The sequence below is a fragment of the Apteryx mantelli genome, chromosome 2, assembly GCF_036417845.1.
Source record: "Apteryx mantelli isolate bAptMan1 chromosome 2, bAptMan1.hap1, whole genome shotgun sequence".
NCBI classification, from domain to species: Eukaryota; Metazoa; Chordata; class Aves; order Apterygiformes; family Apterygidae; genus Apteryx; species Apteryx mantelli.
Genome location: NC_089979.1, coordinates 58637697 through 58658840, shown reverse-complemented (window position 1 = coordinate 58658840; position 21144 = coordinate 58637697). Strand labels below are relative to the sequence as shown.

Below are 21144 nucleotides of genomic sequence, written 5' to 3'. Positions count from 1 at the left end.
CGGAAGGGCTGTCGCGTCATATCCGGGGAAGGGGAGAGAGAATACGACGCCGCGCACGCTTAGGACGTGACTTCTCTCTCCCTCGGTCTCGGTCTGAGGAATGACAGGACTACGAGCCCCAGGAGGCCTTGCGCGGGGGGGCGGTGGCGTGCGTGCGCAGTCGGGCCCCGCTGGGCCTCAAGGTGATGGTGGGGACGGGCGTTGCTGCACGTTGCCCTGACGCGCGCGCGAGGGGGGTAGGGGGAGGTGAAGGGAGCGCGCGCGCGCGCGCGGCAGCAGCGACCGTTGGGTCAACCGCCGCCCAGTGCGTCTCCATGGCTCCGGGCCCGTGAGGAGGAGCAGTGGCTTAGCCACAAGGTACCCGCTTGGTGTGGCCGAGGGGGAGGGGCCGCCGCCCGACCGCGGGCGAAGAGCGGGTGCCGAGGGGGGCCGCTGGCGGCGGGGAGAGGGGAGCGGCTCGCGGCGGGGCCGCCCGCGCTGCGCGGGGGCAACCGGCGCTCGGGGAGCCGCGGCCTGGCGGCGCCGTGGGGGGTGGCAAGTTCTGCAGCCGCCGGGCAGGCTCCCCCGCCGCACACGGAGTCCCGAGCCCGATTTTGCCCTCGCACTGGCGGGGCATTGGGCCAACTGATCTGCGGCCGCTGATGTCCAGAGGGGACGGTCCTCTCGGAGGCGCCGGGCCTGAATGCCCCTAGTCGGAGCTCCGCGTCGTCCTCCTCGCTGCTTTTTTTTTTTTTTTTTTTTTTTTCCTGCAGACTCTAGGGCTGCTTTGTCTTGCGTGAAAAATGTTAGGCGCGAGTCTCTTGGCAGTTGTACTGTTAAAGGTCTGTAGTTAGCTTGCACTCCTTGGGATGCTTCTCTCCTGAGACAGTTGCATCTGCATATGCCTTGACTTTTTAGACTCTGCTTAAGGTGCTTGTACAAAGATTTCCTTCTCTAATAAATGTTTTGTACGTTTCTTAGTCATTCACTTGTGGCATGTGGCTAGTGCAAGCAAAGGGCTGCCTTCCCCCGGTAGGGGAGTCTCAGAATTGAGAAATCTTCAAATTTTTGTTCCTCTTATCTGCTCATTAGTTGAATTCTGTTTCCCTGACCATCTTGAGCCTTTAGCACTTCCTTCTCTTACATTTTGCTGGATTAGCTTTGGAGGTCTCTGAATCCATAGGAGACAGTGGCTGGCTGAACTAGACAGAATCCTTTCTGCCAACTGGCACAGCTTTAGAGGCAAGTGCAGGGTCCTGCACCTGGGGAGGAATAACCCCCTGCACCAGAACAGGCTGGGGACTGACCTGCTGGAAAGCAGCTCTGCTGAGAAGGACCTGGGAGTGCTGGTGGACACCAAGTTAACCATGAGGCAGCAATGTGCCCTTGTGGCCAAGAAGGCCAATGGTATCCTGGGGTGCATCAGGAAGAGTGTTGCCAGCAGGTCGAGGGAGGTGATCCTCCCCCTCTACTCAGCCCTGGTGAGGCCACATCTGGAGTACTGCGTCCAGTTCTGGGCTCCCCAGTACAAGAGGGATGTGGCACTGCTGGAGCAATTCCAGCGAAGGGCTACAAAGATGATTAGGGGACTGGAACATCTCTCTAATGAGGAAAGGCTGAGAGAGCTGGGCCTGTTTAGCCTGGAGAAGAGAAGGCTGAGAGGAGATCTTATCAATGTGTACAAGTATCTGAAGGGAGGGTGTCAAGAGGATGGGACCAGACTCTTTTCAGTGGTGCCCAGTGACAGGACGCGAGGCAACGGGCACAAACTGAAACACAGACAATTCCATCTGAACATGAGGAAATACTTTTTCACTGTGAGGGTGACAGAGCACTGGCACAGGTTGCCCAGAGAGGTTGTGGAGTCTCCTTCTCTGGAGATATTCAAAACCCGCCTGGACATGATCCTGTGCAGCGTGCTCTAGGTGACCCTGCTTGAGCAGGGGGGTTGGACTAGATGATCTCCCGGGGTCCCTTCCAACCTCAGTGATTCTGTGATTCTGTGTGCATTAGGGTGTGCATCTGCTACTGGTAATCAGCCAGGGGAGTTATCCAGGGAATCACATTGTTAAAAATCATAAGCCTTTATGATAAAACTGTTAGATCAGTTAAATCATCTTTGACTTTTAGATAGGATGTGGATTTATGCCAGACTTAAAAAACAAAACAAAGAACCTACATGTTCAGTGCCATTCATGTCCATTTTTGAAGTGCCTTCTATAAGCTGGCCCAAAAGAGAAGCATAAATTCGGAAAGCAGCATGTTACATGTCGCAGAATTCTTACTGAACCTAATCATTAAGCAGACTCCAACTGAAAGTATTGCTCAACTTACTTAAACCCCAAGGTGTTTCTGCTATTATAAGTGTAAACTTTAAAATTTTGCCAAAATTACGTGTTAGTTTAGGGAGATGCAGGGAGCAGGTTCCTAATTTAGGATATATATTGCTGCCTATGCCAATGGTTTTTTTTGACTTGCAGCTGCTTCTGTGCGGGAAATGCATGCACAGAGGATATGTCCCCACCACCCATCTCCTCCAATGGAGCTGACAGCAGGTGCTTACCTCCTTTTCTATTCAGGGCTGTTTGAGGTAAAAGGGACATGACTGGCCTCTGTGGCAGCATTGAGAAAGTGCGCTCACTGCACTTTGAGAAGTATTTCCATCAAGGGGGAAAAACAATCACTCAGTGATTTGGGTGGGTAAATATCAGCTGGCTTGCACTTGGCAAAAACTGAGTAGGCAAATTCAGACTATTTGAGTGTGTAAGGCATGTAAGAAGTTTAAAAACATTTGTCTAGTCATGACTACCTACAAATCTACCCTGCAGACCATAGTAGCTGACAGGAAAAGGTGTGATGTGATTTTTGTTTCTAAAAGAATCCATTTAATTTTTTCTGCTGTAGTTGCTTTCTTCTCCAAATAAGCTGACATGGCTCTGTTTATATGCACATTAGGAAACTAAGGTCTGTTTTTGCAAGACAGGGAGTTCCTGATGTCCCTTTATCTCTGATAACTGGCCTCAGTTTGCATCTGTCATGTTCCTAGATGGAGCTCTGACCTCAGTGTTGGCCTTCAGGATAAGGACACAACTAGAACAATGGCAGAAGCAGAAGGAGTATAGTTTTTTAAAATGTTTGTGAAACTACTGGCTGAATCCATAATATTCCGTGCTGTCAGTTTTGCATGTTGGGAGGGAGATCCAACATAGAGTTCTAGTTGGTGTTGATATATTCTAAACCCAAATAGCTAAAGCTGAATGTATTTTGAAAATTACATGCTGAAACAAATTCAACATCAATGAAACTTCAGTATTGAGAATGGAATAAAATCACTGAGACCTGGGTACAAAATATTTGAAATCTTCCTGGACAGTAAGAATGCTTCAGAATTTGATAAGGCAAAAAACACATGTATGTGTGTGATCAGTTCAACATGACATCATCTTATTAAATCAAGAGTATATTGCTTCAAACCATCAGGAACATTCTGGTTTTAATGGATGTTAGCAAGCCACATTGACTTGTCTATGTATGCCACCTTTTGTCTGTTTTTCTTGGTAAGCAGGCAATTCAAAAGAGAAATTGTTTCCTTTGAGGCACTGGGTTTATACAATAGGGCTTTGGCCAGATTGGTGTCTAGACTCTTCTGTAGCGCAAACAGTAGTGATCTGTGCTCTCATGAACTTTACATTTCCGGGAGATGTATTCCCCATTCTCCCCCATCACTCAGTTCTCCCCCAGTCATCTTCAAACGAGCTACCATAGTATGATTCAACAAAAAGTGAAAACAACTTTGTTATGCTTCCAGAGATGATGCTGCTCCTTCTAAACAAAGTCATTAAAAGGTCTTGACTGTTTGCATGCACTGAAAAATAGAAGTGCCACTTAGCTGGGCTGTATATTTCAATCCCATGGATCTGCTATTTGATCTTGTCCAAAACTGCCCTTGACCATGTGTAACAGTTGTTACGTAAACAAACGAAACCAGAAGTTGAATAGCAGTGATTGTGGCTCTGGGGAGTTGTAACAGATAATCCCCCTTCTCTCAAACTACTTGGGTAGTCTGCTCTTGCAACATTGAGTAGGGGGAGGGAAGAGAACAGTGGTTATGCAGTCAAATCCTCATGAACAGATTATGAGAGACAACAGGAGGGTTTTAGATAGATGGGTTTTGTGGATTTTAAGTAAAAATAAAATAAATACCTATACATCTGTTCTGTAAGTCTCCTCCAAAAGTGACTGATGAAAGAGTTTAATAGAATGTGAAGGCACTTTTATTTTAACTGTTAAGGTAGTGTTTTGACCCAGGATTTGCCAGTCAGTTAGCTGTTTGCTCTTCCTAATGTTCTGTGGATTTAAAAGCTGATTTTACTAATCATAAAATTAGATGACATCTTTTTCTTCCCACTATCCCAGGCCATAGGATAATTCTTTCTGAAGAAGAGGTTTTTCTGTATTGAAACACAAGCCTTGGCTTTTGTTGATAACAACTCCTAGAATGCAGTGTGCTTTCAAAGGATACAGTGTCTCAGTCAAGGGATTCTTCTGAGTACAGTAACATAGTAAACTTGAACTTGTCTCTATGTCCCTTCATATAGGATAGGCAAACATTTTTCAAGAGGTAGGTAAACAGAGGCTTCACTCTGCTTAATTCTTTTCTGTAGCGCTAGTAGATCTTGCTACTGTGTATAAAACATTCTGAGATTTATGTCTTTAGCATCATCCATATTACTTTGATCTGGTCTTAAAATCGAGAATGGATAATACAGGACTTGGAAAATTAATTTGCTTGCTGTTACTTCCCTTGAATGAAACGTGAGCAAATTTATTTAGAATTTGTTTCAAAAATATTTAAGTCATAGAATTTGTGTTTACAGAGATAACTCATCAAAAACAAACTTATGCAGACTTTCCTCATTCAAAAGATAAATTTTTTATTCTGCTGTGCTGGTAGGTATACAGCTCTGCATAGTTTATGCTACTCCGTGATTGTAAATAATAAGGCATTTGAAAGTGTTGGACAGCAGAGGTAGGTATGAAGTTGGATGGATGGTAATTTTAATTTTGAGCATAATTTCCTAGGAACATAAAGCATATGTGGTCACCAGAGTTAGGAGGGAAAGTTAGGAGGACTGGGCAAGCAGATAATACTAAATAGTTTTGACAGAGGGGTAGAAATCACAGAATTTATGGACATTATATGAAAGTAGTCAAGTAGAAGAAAGAGATCCTATTGTGATGCTTCTGAAAAAAATGTCTACAACTTAAATTCGGTCTTTAGCAAACACAGGAGTATGCATGAGAGAGGTATTGTGCATGCCCTAACTATAGAAGGAACCTCACTTGAATTTCTTGGGTTTTTGACACCAGCAAATTTAACCTTGTGACAAAAATCCATAGGAAGTCAATTTTCCTTGGTTCTGTTGTCAAGAATTCTTGCTCTTAAAAAGAGGGAGGGCAGTATCTGAGACAGAAACAAGGAGGATGTACAGTCTCACCTGTAAGTATTGCAGCAGACCATACAAGGACAAGAATAACTTATTTTCCATAGCTAGTAGGAATGATTTAAAAGAGGTGTTTTAGATGCAGCAGATGCTGACTAGAAAGTCTTCTTTTGACTATGTATTCTTTCCTAAGCAATAGTAGTAGCAATATGTAGGCTGTGAATAGGGCTCATCAGTTTAAGCTGTGTCAGTCATAAGTTTGTGAATTCACAGAGCTCCAGGTCAGGCACATGTGGTGTTTTCCAGTAACTATCCAGCGCTTAGGGAGGTATCTCATGGTTCATATTCTACTCTACCCTGTCAGAAGTCTGCCATAACCTTCTAAGATATCTCATAGAAACAGTAGTTCATTGTGAAGTTAGATGATTTGGGTAGATGGCATTGAGGAATTAATCCTGAGGACCATATTCATGGCTTCGTATCATGTACTCTTCGCTTGGCTCTGCAGTTAGCACTTTTTGAGGGCAAAAGGTAATGCCTGCTGTCTTGGAATCGTTAGCAATTTTGTCTGAAGTTTGTATAGAGTTCACAGCCTGACTCTATTTCTAGATTTGAACAGGTAGGGTTTCTGAATGGTGTGGAATCACTGATAGAGTCCTGTGCTAAACATGTGCCTGTTTTTCCCTTTAAATCTTTAAACATATCAATAGAAAGCAGTCCACTCACCATGGAGGTATTTTTACTATTCATATTGGGTTCTCTAAAAATTTCCATACTACTAAGATGGATAGAAAATCAAAACATCAAGTTATGTTTTTCTCTGTGGTTAATGATGATGTAATTTCTCCTAGCATTGCAGCTTTACTTCTATCCTCCTAGTTTATAAAATCTTTTACTAGACTTTTAGGTTGGAGAAATTAATTCCTAGTTTTTAAAATGTCATTACTATCTGCCTTTTCCACCTTGAAGGCAGTAAATGTTTTTGCCACTATAATCTGGTTTCCTTAGGATTCCTATCCCGATAGTGGCCCAAAGATTTGGTGTTGCATGGGAAGGGTTAAGTCAGAAAGCTGTAGAGAGCCTCATTGACTGAAAGGCTCCTGCTGGTGCTTATGGGATTGTCTGAGTTCTTTTGAGGCACCCCTTTGTAAGCTGAAAGGAAGCCCATACAGGAGTTTGGTAGCCTATTCTAAAAATACCTAGTAAGACTTGAGCAAGAGGTCCTAGGGTCCTATTACTGAAATTTTGTCAGAGTTCCTTCTGGTCTGAAGTCACTGCTCCGTGCTTCTGGTGCTCTTTCAGACACTTGCAGATTGTGTCATTTTGTTCTTTACATGGGTGGGGATATTAGCAATCATGTTCACCAAGCAAAAGATGATGTAGAAGGTACTAAATTTAGTGGTGGGCAAGATTGTTTATCCACTCAGCGATCAAAAATACCATTCCATGTAGACAAGACCTTAGTAACAATAATGCTTCTTTCATAAAAACAGTCACATTCACTTGTAGAAATGTGGGGAATAGCACTTACAAAACAATTAGATGAAGAGTGTGTTTTTGAGCATGTGTGTGTTCTGTAAATGTTATGATCAGCCTCTTCACACATAATTTTTCAAGATTTTCTGATTGATACTACACATATTTCCCCATATGGGCAAGTTTGAATTCACAACAGAGAATTCAACACTGGCTTTGGAATATTTAGAAAAGATTTATACTGGAAGTGGATTTCTGCCAACAGGATTCTGCTGAAAGCTGAACATTTTTTACTGAATAAATGACAGCTTTGCAGTGTTTGAAAATGTGAAATAAATGTGGTGAGGGAATAAAAGAAAATCTTGAATCTAATGCTTCCACTGTGAATTCTGTTCATATTGAAATTGATATTTTTGCGGTTTGGGGCTGTTTTATGTATATTGCTAGTTTGTAAGGCTTCAGGGTTTTTTGTAAGCACATTTTCTGAAAAGTCTTAGAAGCACTTCTAGTGAATTTGAAAGGTAGAAGACTTGTCAACTTGCTGGGGGTTGTTACTTTAAGTGGTTTGTAACAATTTAAATGCAAGATATGTGATGTAACAATTGCATTACAATTAGTACTGTTGATTGCAGTTGGATTACTGAGGTCAGGGACACAGAACTATGAGACAAGACAACATGCAAAGACCTGAGGGAGCAAAATAGCATTTGCCAAGACCAGAAAGTAAATGGTTTTGGAAGCCACAATGCAAAACAAGGGAGAACGCTGCACAAAGTTGATACTAAGGTCTAAATTTAAGCGTATTCCAAATTCTTTTGTTTAGCTTTACCTTCTAAAATTAGTCAAGAGAAAGTATTTGAATACCTGTGCTCTTATTTTATGGTCCGGTCAAAGGCTGAACTCTGTTAGGGTTAGCACAAGTTGTCATAGTGAAAGTTGCAATATTCTCAATGTGTCTGCAGTTTTCATTACTCCTTGCAGGAATAAATGTTTGATTATAACTCCAAGAGCTGTTTAAGTATTGTAATCTAAATTTTATATGTCAGTGAAGTCTTGACTGATTGGAAATATTATGAATCCAAAAATGAGCTTGCATACTGGTGTCTGAACTATGAATTCAAAAATGAGTTTGCAGGAAGTCTTGAGCAAGCTGGAGTTCAGTTTGGACTGTAATCTTTTGATTGTTATTGATGGCTTTGTTGTTGAAAGAGATGTGCATGGAAGTAGCAGAGCTTGAGAAAAGAAATACCTGAACCATGGACATAGAAATAATAGTCATGTTTCTAATGTTTTCCGATGCGTGTTGAAGTGCAGAGAACTCTGAGATACTTGGTGAAAGCTGAAAGGGGTGAGGAATCTGCCAACTGAAAGTTGGATGAACTGTCATGGAGACAGGTAAAACTGAAATCATCATCAGTTTTCAGTAATCATAATCTGTTTCAGTAAAGTATAGAAAAGTGATCTGTATTTATTCATCACCAGTTCTGATTTTTTTTTTTTCCCAAGGGAGTTCAAAGCCATATGTAGGAAACTGCTGGCATTAGGCTTGCTTCTGTAAATTATCTTTTGCAGCCCTTTGGGGTTATTTAGTAGAAACTTCCCACTACTTTGCCACCCCTGCTCCCCATGTTAATGGCCCTCTAGTTGAAAACCCTCTGAACAAAATACACAGGTGTTTTGAGGGGAATGAACTAATGATGCATTGAAAGATATAAGGAAGAAAGATGCTATTAGTGGTTGCTTGGGAAAACATACAACCAAAGGGAGTAGAAAGGAGATAGAATTTGATCTGGGAGTAGTGGAAGATTTTGTTTATTATTATAAAGTAATAAACAGAAGGGCAAAATGATAAGCAGATGAGTACAATCCCTCTTTTGACCTAACAGAGTGTTTTTTAACCTTTTTAGCATAGACATGTTTGCCTAGTTTTGAGGAGGGCTCGATTAACCTCTAAAAGCATAACTTTCCAGCTCGCTTCTTACAGTCACTTGTGTGTAGAGTGACAAATGGACAAAAACCCCAATTGAATGACATTTTAAAAGGCAGGTTGTTTTGTTTGTAGATCTATTCCCTTATCAGTGTTTCTCATATATTTGTTTCTTCCTGCTGAGAAAAAGAATGATATGTACAAATTTTGTAACTGGAAATAACATAGGTACTGTTGCCCTATCACCTTTCCCTCTCTGTTTGATCCCTGCTGGTGTAAAGCACCTATTACTTCGTTTAAAAATTAATTCCTTTCTAAGTTGTTAAAAGACTGATATGCTTGGAAAATTGGTCACTTGTGTTAAGATCCATCCTTGGATTTTCCAGGATGATTTTTTTCCCCCACCCTCAACATCTGCCTTTTATTTTTATGGAGCTGCAACCAATGTTGAAGATCATCCAGCAGATTTACACTTGTTGGGAAGACTGTTTGTGGTGAGAAGAGCTGCTAATTAGACCTTTGTAGTATTAGTGTATGAGGTGTATTTATGTAAAAAATCAGTAGAGGGCAGAATGGAACTTCTGAAGGAAAGAACCCAGCATAGATGTTCAATACTTCAAAGCTGGAATATGGAGTTAATGAGATAGAATAGCACCAGTCAATAAAAAAAAATAGTTCTGGAGAGCAGAAAGCACTGTAAACAATTGTGATGTTTTCTTTTAGAAGAATTAGAGAGATAACTTATTCATACTTTTACATCATGCTCAATAGATGGAAGAGGAAAAGGGGGATACCACTGTCACATTTGATTGGAAGCAGGTTGGCTGTCAAGCCTCCTATTTAGCATTCCAGATCTCTAACTCAACACGTAGTCATTGTATGAGGTTCTCCTGCTTTATTTACCTTCTGAATCTAAACATTCAGAATTTTTAAAGCTCTGTAAGAACTTCTATTTAAAGTTACTTTTTGTTCTGCTTTCTATTTCTAATACTTAAGTATCAGAAGATCATAGTAGTAAAGATTGCTAAGTACATAGGGACCATGTCTGAGGGTTTATTCTACTTCTGTGATCTCAGTAGGTTTATTTTACCAGAAACGTATGACTAAGTTTTAGTAAGAACAAGAGTAGCTTAGATAAAATAAGGGTAAAAGGTGGTTGACGCTTCTCTTCTTGTATCAGTACTGTACTGTAGTAATATCAGAAATTAAAAAATAATAGCATAGCATTTACTAAGTGAAGCTATTGTAGAAAATAGATGTGATGGGGGTGTAATGGGGTTAATGTTTTAGGATAATTTGTCTACAAGAGTTTATCCTTGCATTGTGTTTTGATGAGATGATTCTGACAAAGATTTTAATAAATTTGCCATGATTTATTTTGCATTACTGCCTTTAGCCTAAAATGTAGGGTGATAATTTTTGGGACTGCCCTGAATGGTTGACAAGATCAGACAGATAGTGGTACCAAAACTTCAAATTACAACCAATTTCATAGTTCAGAATAAGTAACAGATTGTTCCAGGGACATTGCAGATGTAACTAAGGTCAAAATGTGAATTCTACATGCTCATTCAGATACTGTTGAGGTACTGATGCAGAGAATAAAAAATGCAAATACATTACCTTTTCACATCCATAGAAAGTGACTGCATGCTATGCTAAACCATTTCAGTTACTAGGAGATTTATAGTTGGTTGTATTTTACATTGAATTTCAAAAAACAGTGATGCTTTGCATGTATTCACTATTGTTAAAATGCTTTTAAAATGTGTTCCCAGCTTTTATGCAACCCAAGTATGTTTTCTGTTCAGTTATGTCTATCTCGTTTTGTTTTATTAGCTTAATGTTTGGCAAGTTTTTTTTTTTAAGACTATACTGTCAGTAAGGTCTTGAAAGGAACAAATTTAAGTATGAAAACAAGTTTTAAGATTTTAAAAATATATACTTAGTAAAGAATTATAAAGTCTGGTTTATTAAGCTTTACTGAGTAGCTTAGATGAGATCTCTACCTTTTTTTTATACTTTTTCATGCAAAGGTGATCTTAAATGGATTTCCAAAAACTTGGTTTGTGTCCTTTCAAAATTGTATTGTATATACCACACCCAAGCCTCAAAGTTTGCTTGATTTTACACTAAAAATGGCAAGAATGTAAATTAATTTTCTGACTTCATAGAATGGTGCCTTGGGAGTGGAAAAGGCTCATGGATTTTGAGTGGGAACTCTCCTATGGAGTGTTTCATGTTTCTTGTGAGCTAGAGCCACATTTGTGTGCTTTGAGCTGTCTGTTCTGTTTAAGATTTTCTTGCAATGTTGCCAAGTAATTTTTAAAAAGTTACAGTTGAGCATTTGCACCCATCTCCTCTTAAAATATTCATTTCTAATAAAATTGATTTACAAAGTACATGCTACATTAATCTGTTACTTTAATCTGTTATTTTATTCATTTGCCTTTCCTACACTCTGCTGTCACCATTATAAATGTAACACTTTCCTCCTCTAGGTCAGTAGTGCTATTCAATAGTAGCATCTTCTCCAACTTGCTGACACCTCAAAAGTCTCTTTGTTCATTACAATGTGCAAAATAAAGCAAGTACCTATAAAATACATTAGGATCTTTTGGAAATTTACAGTCTTGTTATGAAAAACCTCTTTCTGTTCATTCTTCCAAATGTAAGCACTATCACTTTTGACTCGCATTTTAACCTTTTTGTATATATCAAGTATCTAGCAAAAAGCTTTCTAAAGCAGAGAAACAAAGATAAGCTGATTCTCATAATAATAGCTAGAATCATACTGCCATCTATGCTTTTAAGGTTCAGAATCTTTTCAGGATTTACCCCCGACAGTTAGAATCTTCCCTTTGACCAGCTAGGTCTTGCATCTTGGAGAAATGCTTTAGTTGATGAGTTTCAAGTCTGTCTGGTGAGAAAGGAACAAAAAAATGGCATGGTAAGTCTTACAGTGACTCTGGTAATGCCCCTACTTCAGAGACATCAGTGACATTTTGACTATTAGGTTTCATGATATAGTGCACTTAATTTTGTGAGCAAAGGCCTTGAAACTCATTTACCAGTCACCAGTATGTTAACTACTGACTAGGGACTGTTGAACAGATAGTAATGCTCACCTGCTGCTGCTTCTTAAGGGGAATTCTCTTACAATTTTGGTGGGCGTTCTGGAACCATTTCATATCCTAATGTTCTGCAACAGTAGCAATTAATCAGCAGCTTGGTACAATATTACCTTTGCACCATCAAATAGATGCTGGACAGCAAAACCTGGAAGTGGTGCTCTGAGAAATGCAAACGGTGGGAAAACTCAGATATAGCTGTTCAGTTTCTTCTTGCCTCTTGCCATCAATTTCTGTACACAGAATGATAGTGACAATTCTCACCATCTTCTAAGACTGTTGGAATGCAGAATCCTGTTAACAGTAATGAAACAGAATCAGAGTGGTCAGCATCATTTCTTCCATGCTGTATGGTGATAGTTTCCAAAGCTTGTTTGGAACAGATATTTTTGGGTAGGATACCATCCACTGAAAGCTAGGTGAATTATGAGATACAGTGGAAGTCTGACTCAGGAGCTCCTGAATTTCCGCAGATGGATAGTTATCCTTGCTGAGTCTGCTGGCTGGATATTGTGAATGCCTATTTGGGGCAAATGCTCAGAATGCTGTGCACTACTAGGCGAGAGGGGAAAGTAATCCTCTGTGGAGAGTGTTATTCCCCAGGAAGGTAGTATAAATGGTAACGGTTGCTTTTTCCCAGTTTACTGTTATTTCTATAAATCAGAGAGGTGGTTGGTGCGTGGCATCACCATCTTAACGCTTTTATTTGAATGTTAGCGTTTCCATCACTTTTTGTTTTGAAAAATGGTTGCATTTGAATCTAGGAACACAATAAAAACCTCTGCTTCTCATAAAAACAGAAATACAGCAGGCGGTTTTTACTTCTAGTGAATTCTTACAGGTACCTTGGCACAGACTGACTTGTTGAGAGGCAGTACCTCTAGTTGATTTACTGCTCTATAAGCAGCAGTATTCGTTGGCTCCCACTGAGTTTATAATTCAGCAGGAGTCAGTAACAGCTTCCTTACATAGAGACAAGAGTCCACTTTTCCCCCACATGAGGCAATACCTCCTCTGTTGGTGTGAATTCAACAAAAGTGGGTGTCTGTGCTTCACATGCAGAACAGAGAGGTTTCCAGGGAGTTCAGTACCACTCTTCCAGTCTTTTCCCCACGTCAAGCATTGCAATTATAGCATAGTGATCGTAGCAAATACATCTAGAAAACATATAGGCAGAAATGTTCTAACAAGAATGCTTTTGGATTATACAACTTTTATCACTTGGAAAGAGGCAGTAGTTCACAGTTAAGGAACTTTAAGCTACCCAGAAAAACTCTGCCATTAGCCTACTAGTATCCAAATGGGATATTACACTGATACCCTTTTCAGGAAGAAAGGTTTCAGGCTGACCAAAAATCTTCTCAATACTAGTTTGCTGTTCTGTTTCTGTTTCTCTAAATGTGCCTTTTTCTACTTTGGCAGAGTCTTCAATATGTTCAAGAAATATATTTGAAAGGTGGAGAATTAGCAGAAGAAGAAAAAGTTTTCAAAGATCAAAAACTTGTACGTTTTTTGTTGTATATCTGTAAAGTAATAAAGGGTATGTATGCTTTTATATTTTTTTGAAAACTGTTTACATTATGAAGTATTTATCTTTTTCAATAGTCTAGACAAATTTGCTATCAAAACACCTGATGGACATATAGCCAAGGCTATTGGTGAAGGGGAAGCCAGACATGAAGATGATAGTGGGGACTGAATTAAACTTGAATGATTTCTAGTTTGGCTTAAGAAGTGTTATGGTAATAAAAGATCTAAAAACATCAAAAAGATTTGAAAGTTGTAAGGTAACTAACTTAGCCAGCACTTGTTACACAAAATCAGTCAGTGGTGCTTTTCTTGGAGGGAACGAAATGTGGTAGTTATGTAACTTGTGGTCATTGTATAAATGAAAGGAAAGAGGGTTAGTATTGCGTTCATTAGTTCATAGTTTGCCAATCTGTGGAAGAAAATGACTTCTCCATGTCTATACATGCCAAACAAAATTCCTCCCTCTGTTTTGTGGGGAATACAGGTCATTTGAACTTTCAGAAATAACTGTTAGGTACTCAAAATCAGAAGGCTAACAGGGCTGTCCGCAGTTTTAAAATATTCTTTTCATTGTAATATTTCTGAGATTGCAGTGTAAATTTGCTCTTGTTAATGCTTGACATGCAACAGCACCATCCCAATTCTTTACAGATATATACTAGCAGGCTGCTGTTGTTAGGTTTGTTACTGTTAAAACTCCATTGATTTTACTGTGTGAATTTTTACTCTTACAGTTCAGAATATTATAGAATATTAAAAAGGGTACTGAATCTGAGAATGTACTGACACTTAAAATTTAGTTTTAGTTATATTACAGATACTATTCTGTCTTCAAGAGCATCCCATAATTATTAGAAAAATTTAGTGAGGTCGCGCTACATTTATTTAGGCTGGAGGTATCACTTGAACTGTCAGTTGCTACTAAAAGTGAAGCTTCAAGGGTAACTTTTCAACAACTGTGCCAGATTAACCAAATGAAAGCAATACTTACCACTGAACATCTAAACATGGTTTTAGAGGAGCAGAATGAGCATTTTAACTGTGAAGGGCCGTGTGTGTTAAGTAAAGGGCCATTTTAATTCAGAATACTGAAGAAGTGAGATCTGAAATGATGTGCTTAATTCTAGAAGAAACTGCATTTCTGTAAAGCAAGATAAGGAAAACCTTTTAAAATAGTTAAAAGAATTAGCGCTGCTTGTCCTGAAATAGAAAGCAATTTAAAATTTGATGATATTTTCAAGTAGTATTGAAGCAATTACAAATAAGATTATTGAAATGCAATTCCTTCACTCTGTCCTTGTTTCCTTTCTATAGGAACTTCAGCCACACTTCATCAAAATGCAAAGGAGCGTACTACAAACTGCATCTCAGCTGGCACATGGGACATGTTTGTTTTTTTCTCCCACTAATATCTTACAGTGCTTAAAAGAACAATCAGTCTCATCTAATGTTGGATGCAAAGCGATTTTGGCACTGGGCCCTCCTAAACGATGTCACCATGCAGGTGCAGCACTGTTTGCCTCAAAGAAAAGTGTATTTTCATCCCAGCCAGCAAACACTCCTCACAAAGTACCAGAAGAGAGAAATGCTTTGACTTCAGCCAGTGATATACCCAAGCAGAGCCCTGTAGAATCAGATTCTTCAGACCCTGATCCATTACAAGACAAATCAATTAGTCTTTTTCAGCGATTCAAGAAAACTTTTAAACAGTATGGAAAAGTCATGATTCCAGTGCATCTTTTGACTTCCACTGTATGGTTTGGATCCTTTTACTATGCAGCCATGAAGTAAGTTGATATTTTGTTGCAGTGCCCAATACTGCTGTTAAATTGAGACTGACTTTCACAGGTGAAAAGAAAGAATTTCTGCAATATAAATTATTATTACATGTCAGAAACCGCCTCTATATGTAATAGGGAAGGGAGGCTACATTTTTAGTTAAAGCCCAAGATTGATATTAAAAATATATAGTATTCATGAGAGTGTCATATAAGTACTATTAGCATGCAGTTATTGCTGTATACCAAATACTTTGTTAACATTTGAAGGAATGCAAATCCCCCCAAAATAGACATGGATGTAAACAGTATGGAACCGATTAGTAACTTGTCACAAGGTAAAGGTAGTGGTTTGCACTCATGATTATGAATTGCTAGGTGAGATCTGTGTAGACAAAGATCCGTGTGTTCTTTTTTGTCTTTGGACTTGAAAGGTATATCACCACTTCCTCCGCTCTAACCTCAGTCTGCCCCCATCACTGGTTGTTCAAATCTTTCACTTCACTCTGAGCTTTTCACTAGCCATGTGGTTTTTTTCTTTTTTTTTATTTCTGTTTCCTGTCTTTCCTGTTACGCCACTGAAGAAGTTACTACTGTAGGCCACGCTTTTGAATTGAAATCTAAATATTCGGCAAAAAAAGTATATATATTACATAGTTCTAATTTTAGTTTCTTTCTTTCAGCTATAGTGTGTGCCAGATGCCATTTTGGAAAATGGCATTTATTAGAAAAAACTACTACATCAGCTATGAGCTGTTAGTTCAGATGAAAGAGATTTTATCCATCTGCAAACGGTTTGCAAAATCTGAGTAAATGTTTATCTCTGGATTGCTAGTGTTGTATATTTAATAATAGAAAGCATGAAACAATGGCAGTTTGTGGTGGCAAGGATGGGGCTTTAACATCAGAATGCCTTACCACACAAGTATTTGCTTTAGTTACTCTAACCAGCTGGCATAATTGCCCTTTCTAGGAGCTATAAATCCAAATGTCATTCTAAATTTAGCTCATATGAGAGGAATAAAGGTCTTGAGCTATTAAAATATTTTGCTTTAGGTGAATCCAAGTTTATGCTTGCATCCAGACATTTCAGATTGTATATAGTTTATTCTTGAAATATTTTAGTTAGCTGCTAAAATACATATTTGACAAATGAAAGCAACTGAAATATTTAATTAGAAACTAATTATAACAAAGCTTCAATTTGTCATGCTAGAGGAGCAGCACCTCTTGAAGTGAAAAATAACTTTCAGAATAACTGCTCATGATACAAGATTAAACCATGGTCGTTTATTTAATAACATTGAATACTGCTGTCTTTCAGATTTTGTTAGGTTTTATTTTATTTTCTGCTCTGAGGATAGACATCTAGCTTGTAGATTCTAGTAGCTATTAATAAATTACTGCCCATTGTTGTTTCTGATAATAAAGTGATCACATGCACAGAAGACTAAAATGCTTAAAATATTTGATAGAAATGGATAATAATACAACATTCCTGAATATTGGAAAGTCAAGTCTTCCATAACTGCATGTCGCTTTCTCCTGTAAAGAAGGACTCTCTTTCTTTGGTGTTCCTGTTGCTTTCCCTGGTTTTCAAGTAGAAAGAAACTGTGATAGGAGCCCCCTTGGCCCATCTTGCCCCCTTGTATTGACCAGGTAGAACAGATGGGCAAAAGAGCCCTGAAGTCTTGTGAATATACCAGTCCCTTCCTTTCCCTTGCCAGATTCCTTTTGTTTGATATATTGGAAAGGGAATGGAAAACTCTGGGTTCTAGACTTCTGGGCATGCTGCAGATTAGTCCAAAATTTAAAAAGAAAGAGAAAAGTTCTTTTAAGGCAAAACAGATCTTTCGTCACATCAAGTTTAACCTGCACAATTGGACGCAAAGTAGCTGTCTTCCCACTTCTATATCTACTTACCTCCAAACACAGAAAGCTGGGACACAAGTTATGCTAGTAGTTGCTCAGCCCAACAATGATAACGTAAATGGCTCATCTATAGGGGTAATGCTGAAAACAAAATTTGATTTGCCTGTATGACCATTTTGCTATCAAATTACAAAGTTTATATGACTGAATATAAGAATGCATATGGTACTGTAAATCACTGTTCAAGTTTCAAATGCCACCCTATTCATTTAAAAAAATTTTTTCTCTTTGATAGAGGAGTGAATGTTGTTCCATTCCTAGAATTGATTGGCTTACCAGACAGCATAGTAAACATCCTGAAAAATTCCCAAAGTGGAAATGCACTAACTGCATATGCATTGTATAAAGTAAGTATAATAATAGCTTGTAAATAAGCTCTAAATCTTGCCTAGTGAACTAAACAGGGTTCATTTGTTTAGATCAGAAAGAATTAATGCTGTTTTCTCCCTTTCATAGATATAAATTTATATTTCAGCATTCATTCTTGTAGTAAAAATAGTCACATGCAAGTTGATATGGGCTCTGTGTAGCTTTAAGGAGCCCATCTGTATTTTTAAAATAACTGTTTCATTTGCTGCCAAATGGTTGCCTGCCCTCAGAGATTTAATTACAATTAAGTTTTTCCTCTATATCCCTTACATATTAACAGGGGTAAAGAGGTAAATTTTAAATACTTTGTGATTTTCAGATAAAAGTACAGGTATTTTTTTTCCTTGAGGATTCTTTAGTTTTTCTTTCTGCCTTAGTTCTCAATTGTTGTTGAGGACTTTCACTGTCCACTTGATTCAATTATTTGCAGTCAGGCTTGGGTATCATTTTGACTTTGCATGTGCACAGTCCATGCTTGGGAGACGTTAAAAATGTCAGATGTTATGCAACAAAATGAACTACTGTCTTCACTTGCAATACATCCTATTTGGTTTCTGAAATGTGATGTACTTCTTATCTGTTACTTATAGGGATTATTTTCCCAAACAAAATGTGAAAGCACTGATTTTGCCAATTATTCCTGTGCCTAAAGGAAACCAATATATACATGTGGTTGAATACAAAGATTTTATTATAGCTGGGAGATCTGGCAGTATTGAAAGAAACTTTCAAGATGGGGAAGCAGTAGAATAGGCTGCAAAGGAAAGATTGTGCAGGCTTTATCTTTGAAGTTCTGAAAGAACTGGTTAGTCTAATCTATCTGGAATAACAAACCTGGTTCACTGTGTTCAGATTAGCTGACCTCACAAGGTCTCTTTTAGCCTTAGTTTTCTATATGTGGTTCCTATTTTTGGACCCAAAGGTAAATGCCTATACTCTTGTGAAGTTTGGAATTTAAAGCATATCCGGTTGTCAGTATTTCCTGTTTGCCTAGATGGCTTAATGTGCACAGGCTGCCTGTTCTGAATTGCATTCTGAGATACCTAATGCTCTTTCCACAAGCTGCATAGGGAGTTGTTTTTTTTAAAAAGAAAGCATAATGCCTGCATTAGTTTTTTCAGAAGGATACCTTAAATAAAAGGTATGTGTTTCTGGAGAATGTACTGTAAATTGGTTTATTTCCTTATAAATGGAATTTTTAGTATGTGACATTGATGCTGGCCAAAATAAATTCTTAATATTAAAAATACCTTTTCCTAGATAATATTTTCCTGTTTTTTTTTTTTTTCATATGGTGTGTTCTTTGGTTTCTTTAAGATTGCAACTCCTGCCAGATACACTGTGACTTTAGGAGGAACATCCATCACTGTCAAGTATCTACGTAAAAGTGGCTACATGTCCACACCACCACCAGTAAAGGAGTATCTGCAAGATAGGATGGAGGAAACAAAGGATAAAATTACAGAGAAGATGGAGGAAACAAAGGATAAAATTACAGAGAAGATACAGGAAACCAAAGATAAAGTTTCATTTAAAAAAATAAAGGACTAGGAGAGCTGCTTAATTATTGGATATATCAAACTTAGCACTTTAATCCTTTGAGGCAGGAGATACGAAGTGCACTTCTGAGCTTTCATTTTTTTTGTCTGGAGACTACAATTGCTCTGTGGATTAAAAATTTCTGTACGTTCACCAAGGCTAAAGTTCCCTGGGGGAGGGTAGTTGTAACAAAATTTTCATTTATAAAAGCAAAAATGAATCTCAGATTAGAAGTTCATCTGTCCAGTGGTTAATAGTGTCAACACTTCCTCCCCATTTTTTTTCCTCAAAATGAAGATGTTTCTTCCACAAGCCACCTTTCTACTCTTGCCCCATCTTAATGCACAATTATTATTCTGTCAGAATTAATCTTCCATTACACAAGAATGAAGATTTATCTACTGGGGAAGACTATATATTTTGGTTTTCAGAGTATGTGTAGCCAGGCTCTTTAGCCATTGTCATCTCTCAACTCAGAGACAGACCATTATCACAGATACTGCACATGAAGAAATCAATGGATTAGCTACTCAGCCTGTGTAAATTGTAACAACTACATTGACTTCAGCTGAGCTTTGACAGTTTACAGGTTGAGGATATGAACCTTTCCTGGAAAGAGTCTTAACTTTTCAGAAATCTCTCAACTGAAGGGGATAGGAAGATTAGTTGATCACAATAGACATATTGTCAGGTATACTTTTTTTTTTCCTAAAGTTGATTTACAGTAGAATGTTATTAAATAAAATGAATCAATAATTGTATATTAAAAACTAGATTTTTTTTTTAATTATGTTAAAGCTTACAAAAATTCTATTTTGTGGTAGCCCTACACCAACAAAAAATACTCAAAAGGAGAAGTTTACTCGATTAACTGGTATACTAATGGGGCTTTTTAAAAACATAAAGTTAGAGCTAAACCCAAAAGTTCCCCCTCCTACTCAAGAATCCCTCAGACTTCAGAAGAAGAATTTACCTAAAATAAGCATTATTTCTGTGAGACAGTGATCACAGTCTACCAGACTTTTTCCTCTAGATGTTCTTAGGACAAGCAAATACTTTTATTCAGAGCTGAAGGTTGGAATGCTGTGTCAGAGACATAAATGACTAAAGCTGAAACTGCTCTATCTGACTGGGTAGGCAAACTTCTCTCTTGTTTTTATTCAAATTTAGGCTGAATTCAAGTTTGGGGTTTTTTTTCCTATTTCTATTACAGATCTCACTTTCTAACAAATCTCTGCATGCTTATCTTGTTTAACAAGGGTTTTTTTGCAGGGTGATATGGGGGAGCAACAGGGTTGGACTCTAAGAGTTGTAACTGACTAAGATAAAAGAATAGAGCTGATCAAATATCAGCTTTGCCCCACTCCTATGCTTTCAGTCAAGTCATTGAGGGCCTGTCCATGTTTAAGTGGGTTGAAATTTGTTAACTTAATTGTGCAAGATTGATTACATACTTGTCTGCTACTGTCCACGTGTTGAATAGTAACTGCAATCTAACACCTACCTCACAGGGATGTTGTGAGGAATAATCATTGTATGTTCAGTGCCCTGAAGATGTAAAGTGCCATGTTTCTGTTGAATATTATTAAAAAATAAGTCTCTCTAATTGTGAACTCTTATGCTGTTGAGATGAGCCCTATGGTCAGATTGCTTAGTCATTAGATGTTTTTTATCCTATTTTAGTGTCTTAAAAAATTTTTAAAGTAATGCTCAGACACTAAAACTGCTAATTTGCAGTCATTTATTGCTGCAGACTTACTTAACTCATCTTACCATCTGAACTGTTGGGCTTCCATGCATAAAAGCCTCTTAACAAATCCAGTCCTGCTTTTAGCCTATGCATTGAAATAGTCATATTAAGCTGAGCTGATGTATGAGTGAGACTTTACTGGACTAGTAACCTACTATCTTTACAAGCAGGAAAATAGAATAACCCACCTTGTCCTCCACTTGTTTTCCCTTTCTGACTACCAGGGATGATGAACCAGATCTTGTCCAGTTTTCTAAGCAGGATATAGCAGCTTTGAGATTCCTGTCTG

General features: G+C 38.4%; 1 protein-coding gene across 6 annotated transcripts; it reads left to right on the top strand.

The window, feature by feature from the left end:
• The first annotated feature begins 18 nt into the window (after positions 1 to 18).
• Positions 19 to 20711, top strand: FAM210A (family with sequence similarity 210 member A). Of its 6 annotated transcripts, none has more exons than XM_067290741.1 (6): positions 20 to 182; positions 13380 to 13497; positions 14802 to 15274; positions 15949 to 16059; positions 17433 to 17544; positions 18884 to 20711. In XM_067290741.1, exons 3-6 carry the CDS (start codon positions 14826 to 14828, stop codon positions 19115 to 19117), a joined length of 906 nt encoding a protein of 301 aa, XP_067146842.1. In that variant the 5' UTR covers positions 20 to 182; positions 13380 to 13497; positions 14802 to 14825; the 3' UTR covers positions 19118 to 20711. The 6 variants fall into 6 exon arrangements, with proteins under 6 accessions (XP_067146844.1, XP_067146842.1, XP_067146846.1 ...); XM_067290745.1 differs by having other exon boundaries at positions 108 to 182; positions 13380 to 13460; XM_067290742.1 differs by lacking the exon at positions 20 to 182 and adding an exon at positions 216 to 357 and having other exon boundaries at positions 13380 to 13460.
• Positions 20712 to 21144: the final 433 nt, after the last annotated feature.

Coding starts and splice junctions, on each gene's coding strand:
- FAM210A (XM_067290743.1), top strand. CDS start 14,826: ATGCAAAGGAGCGTACTACAAACTGCATCTCAGCTGGCACATGGGACA. Junction 16,060..17,432: donor ATTTTATCCATCTGCAAACG/GTTTGCAAAATC, acceptor TCTCTTTGATAG/AGGAGTGAATGTTGTTCCAT. Junction 17,545..18,883: donor CTGCATATGCATTGTATAAA/GTAAGTATAATA, acceptor GGTTTCTTTAAG/ATTGCAACTCCTGCCAGATA.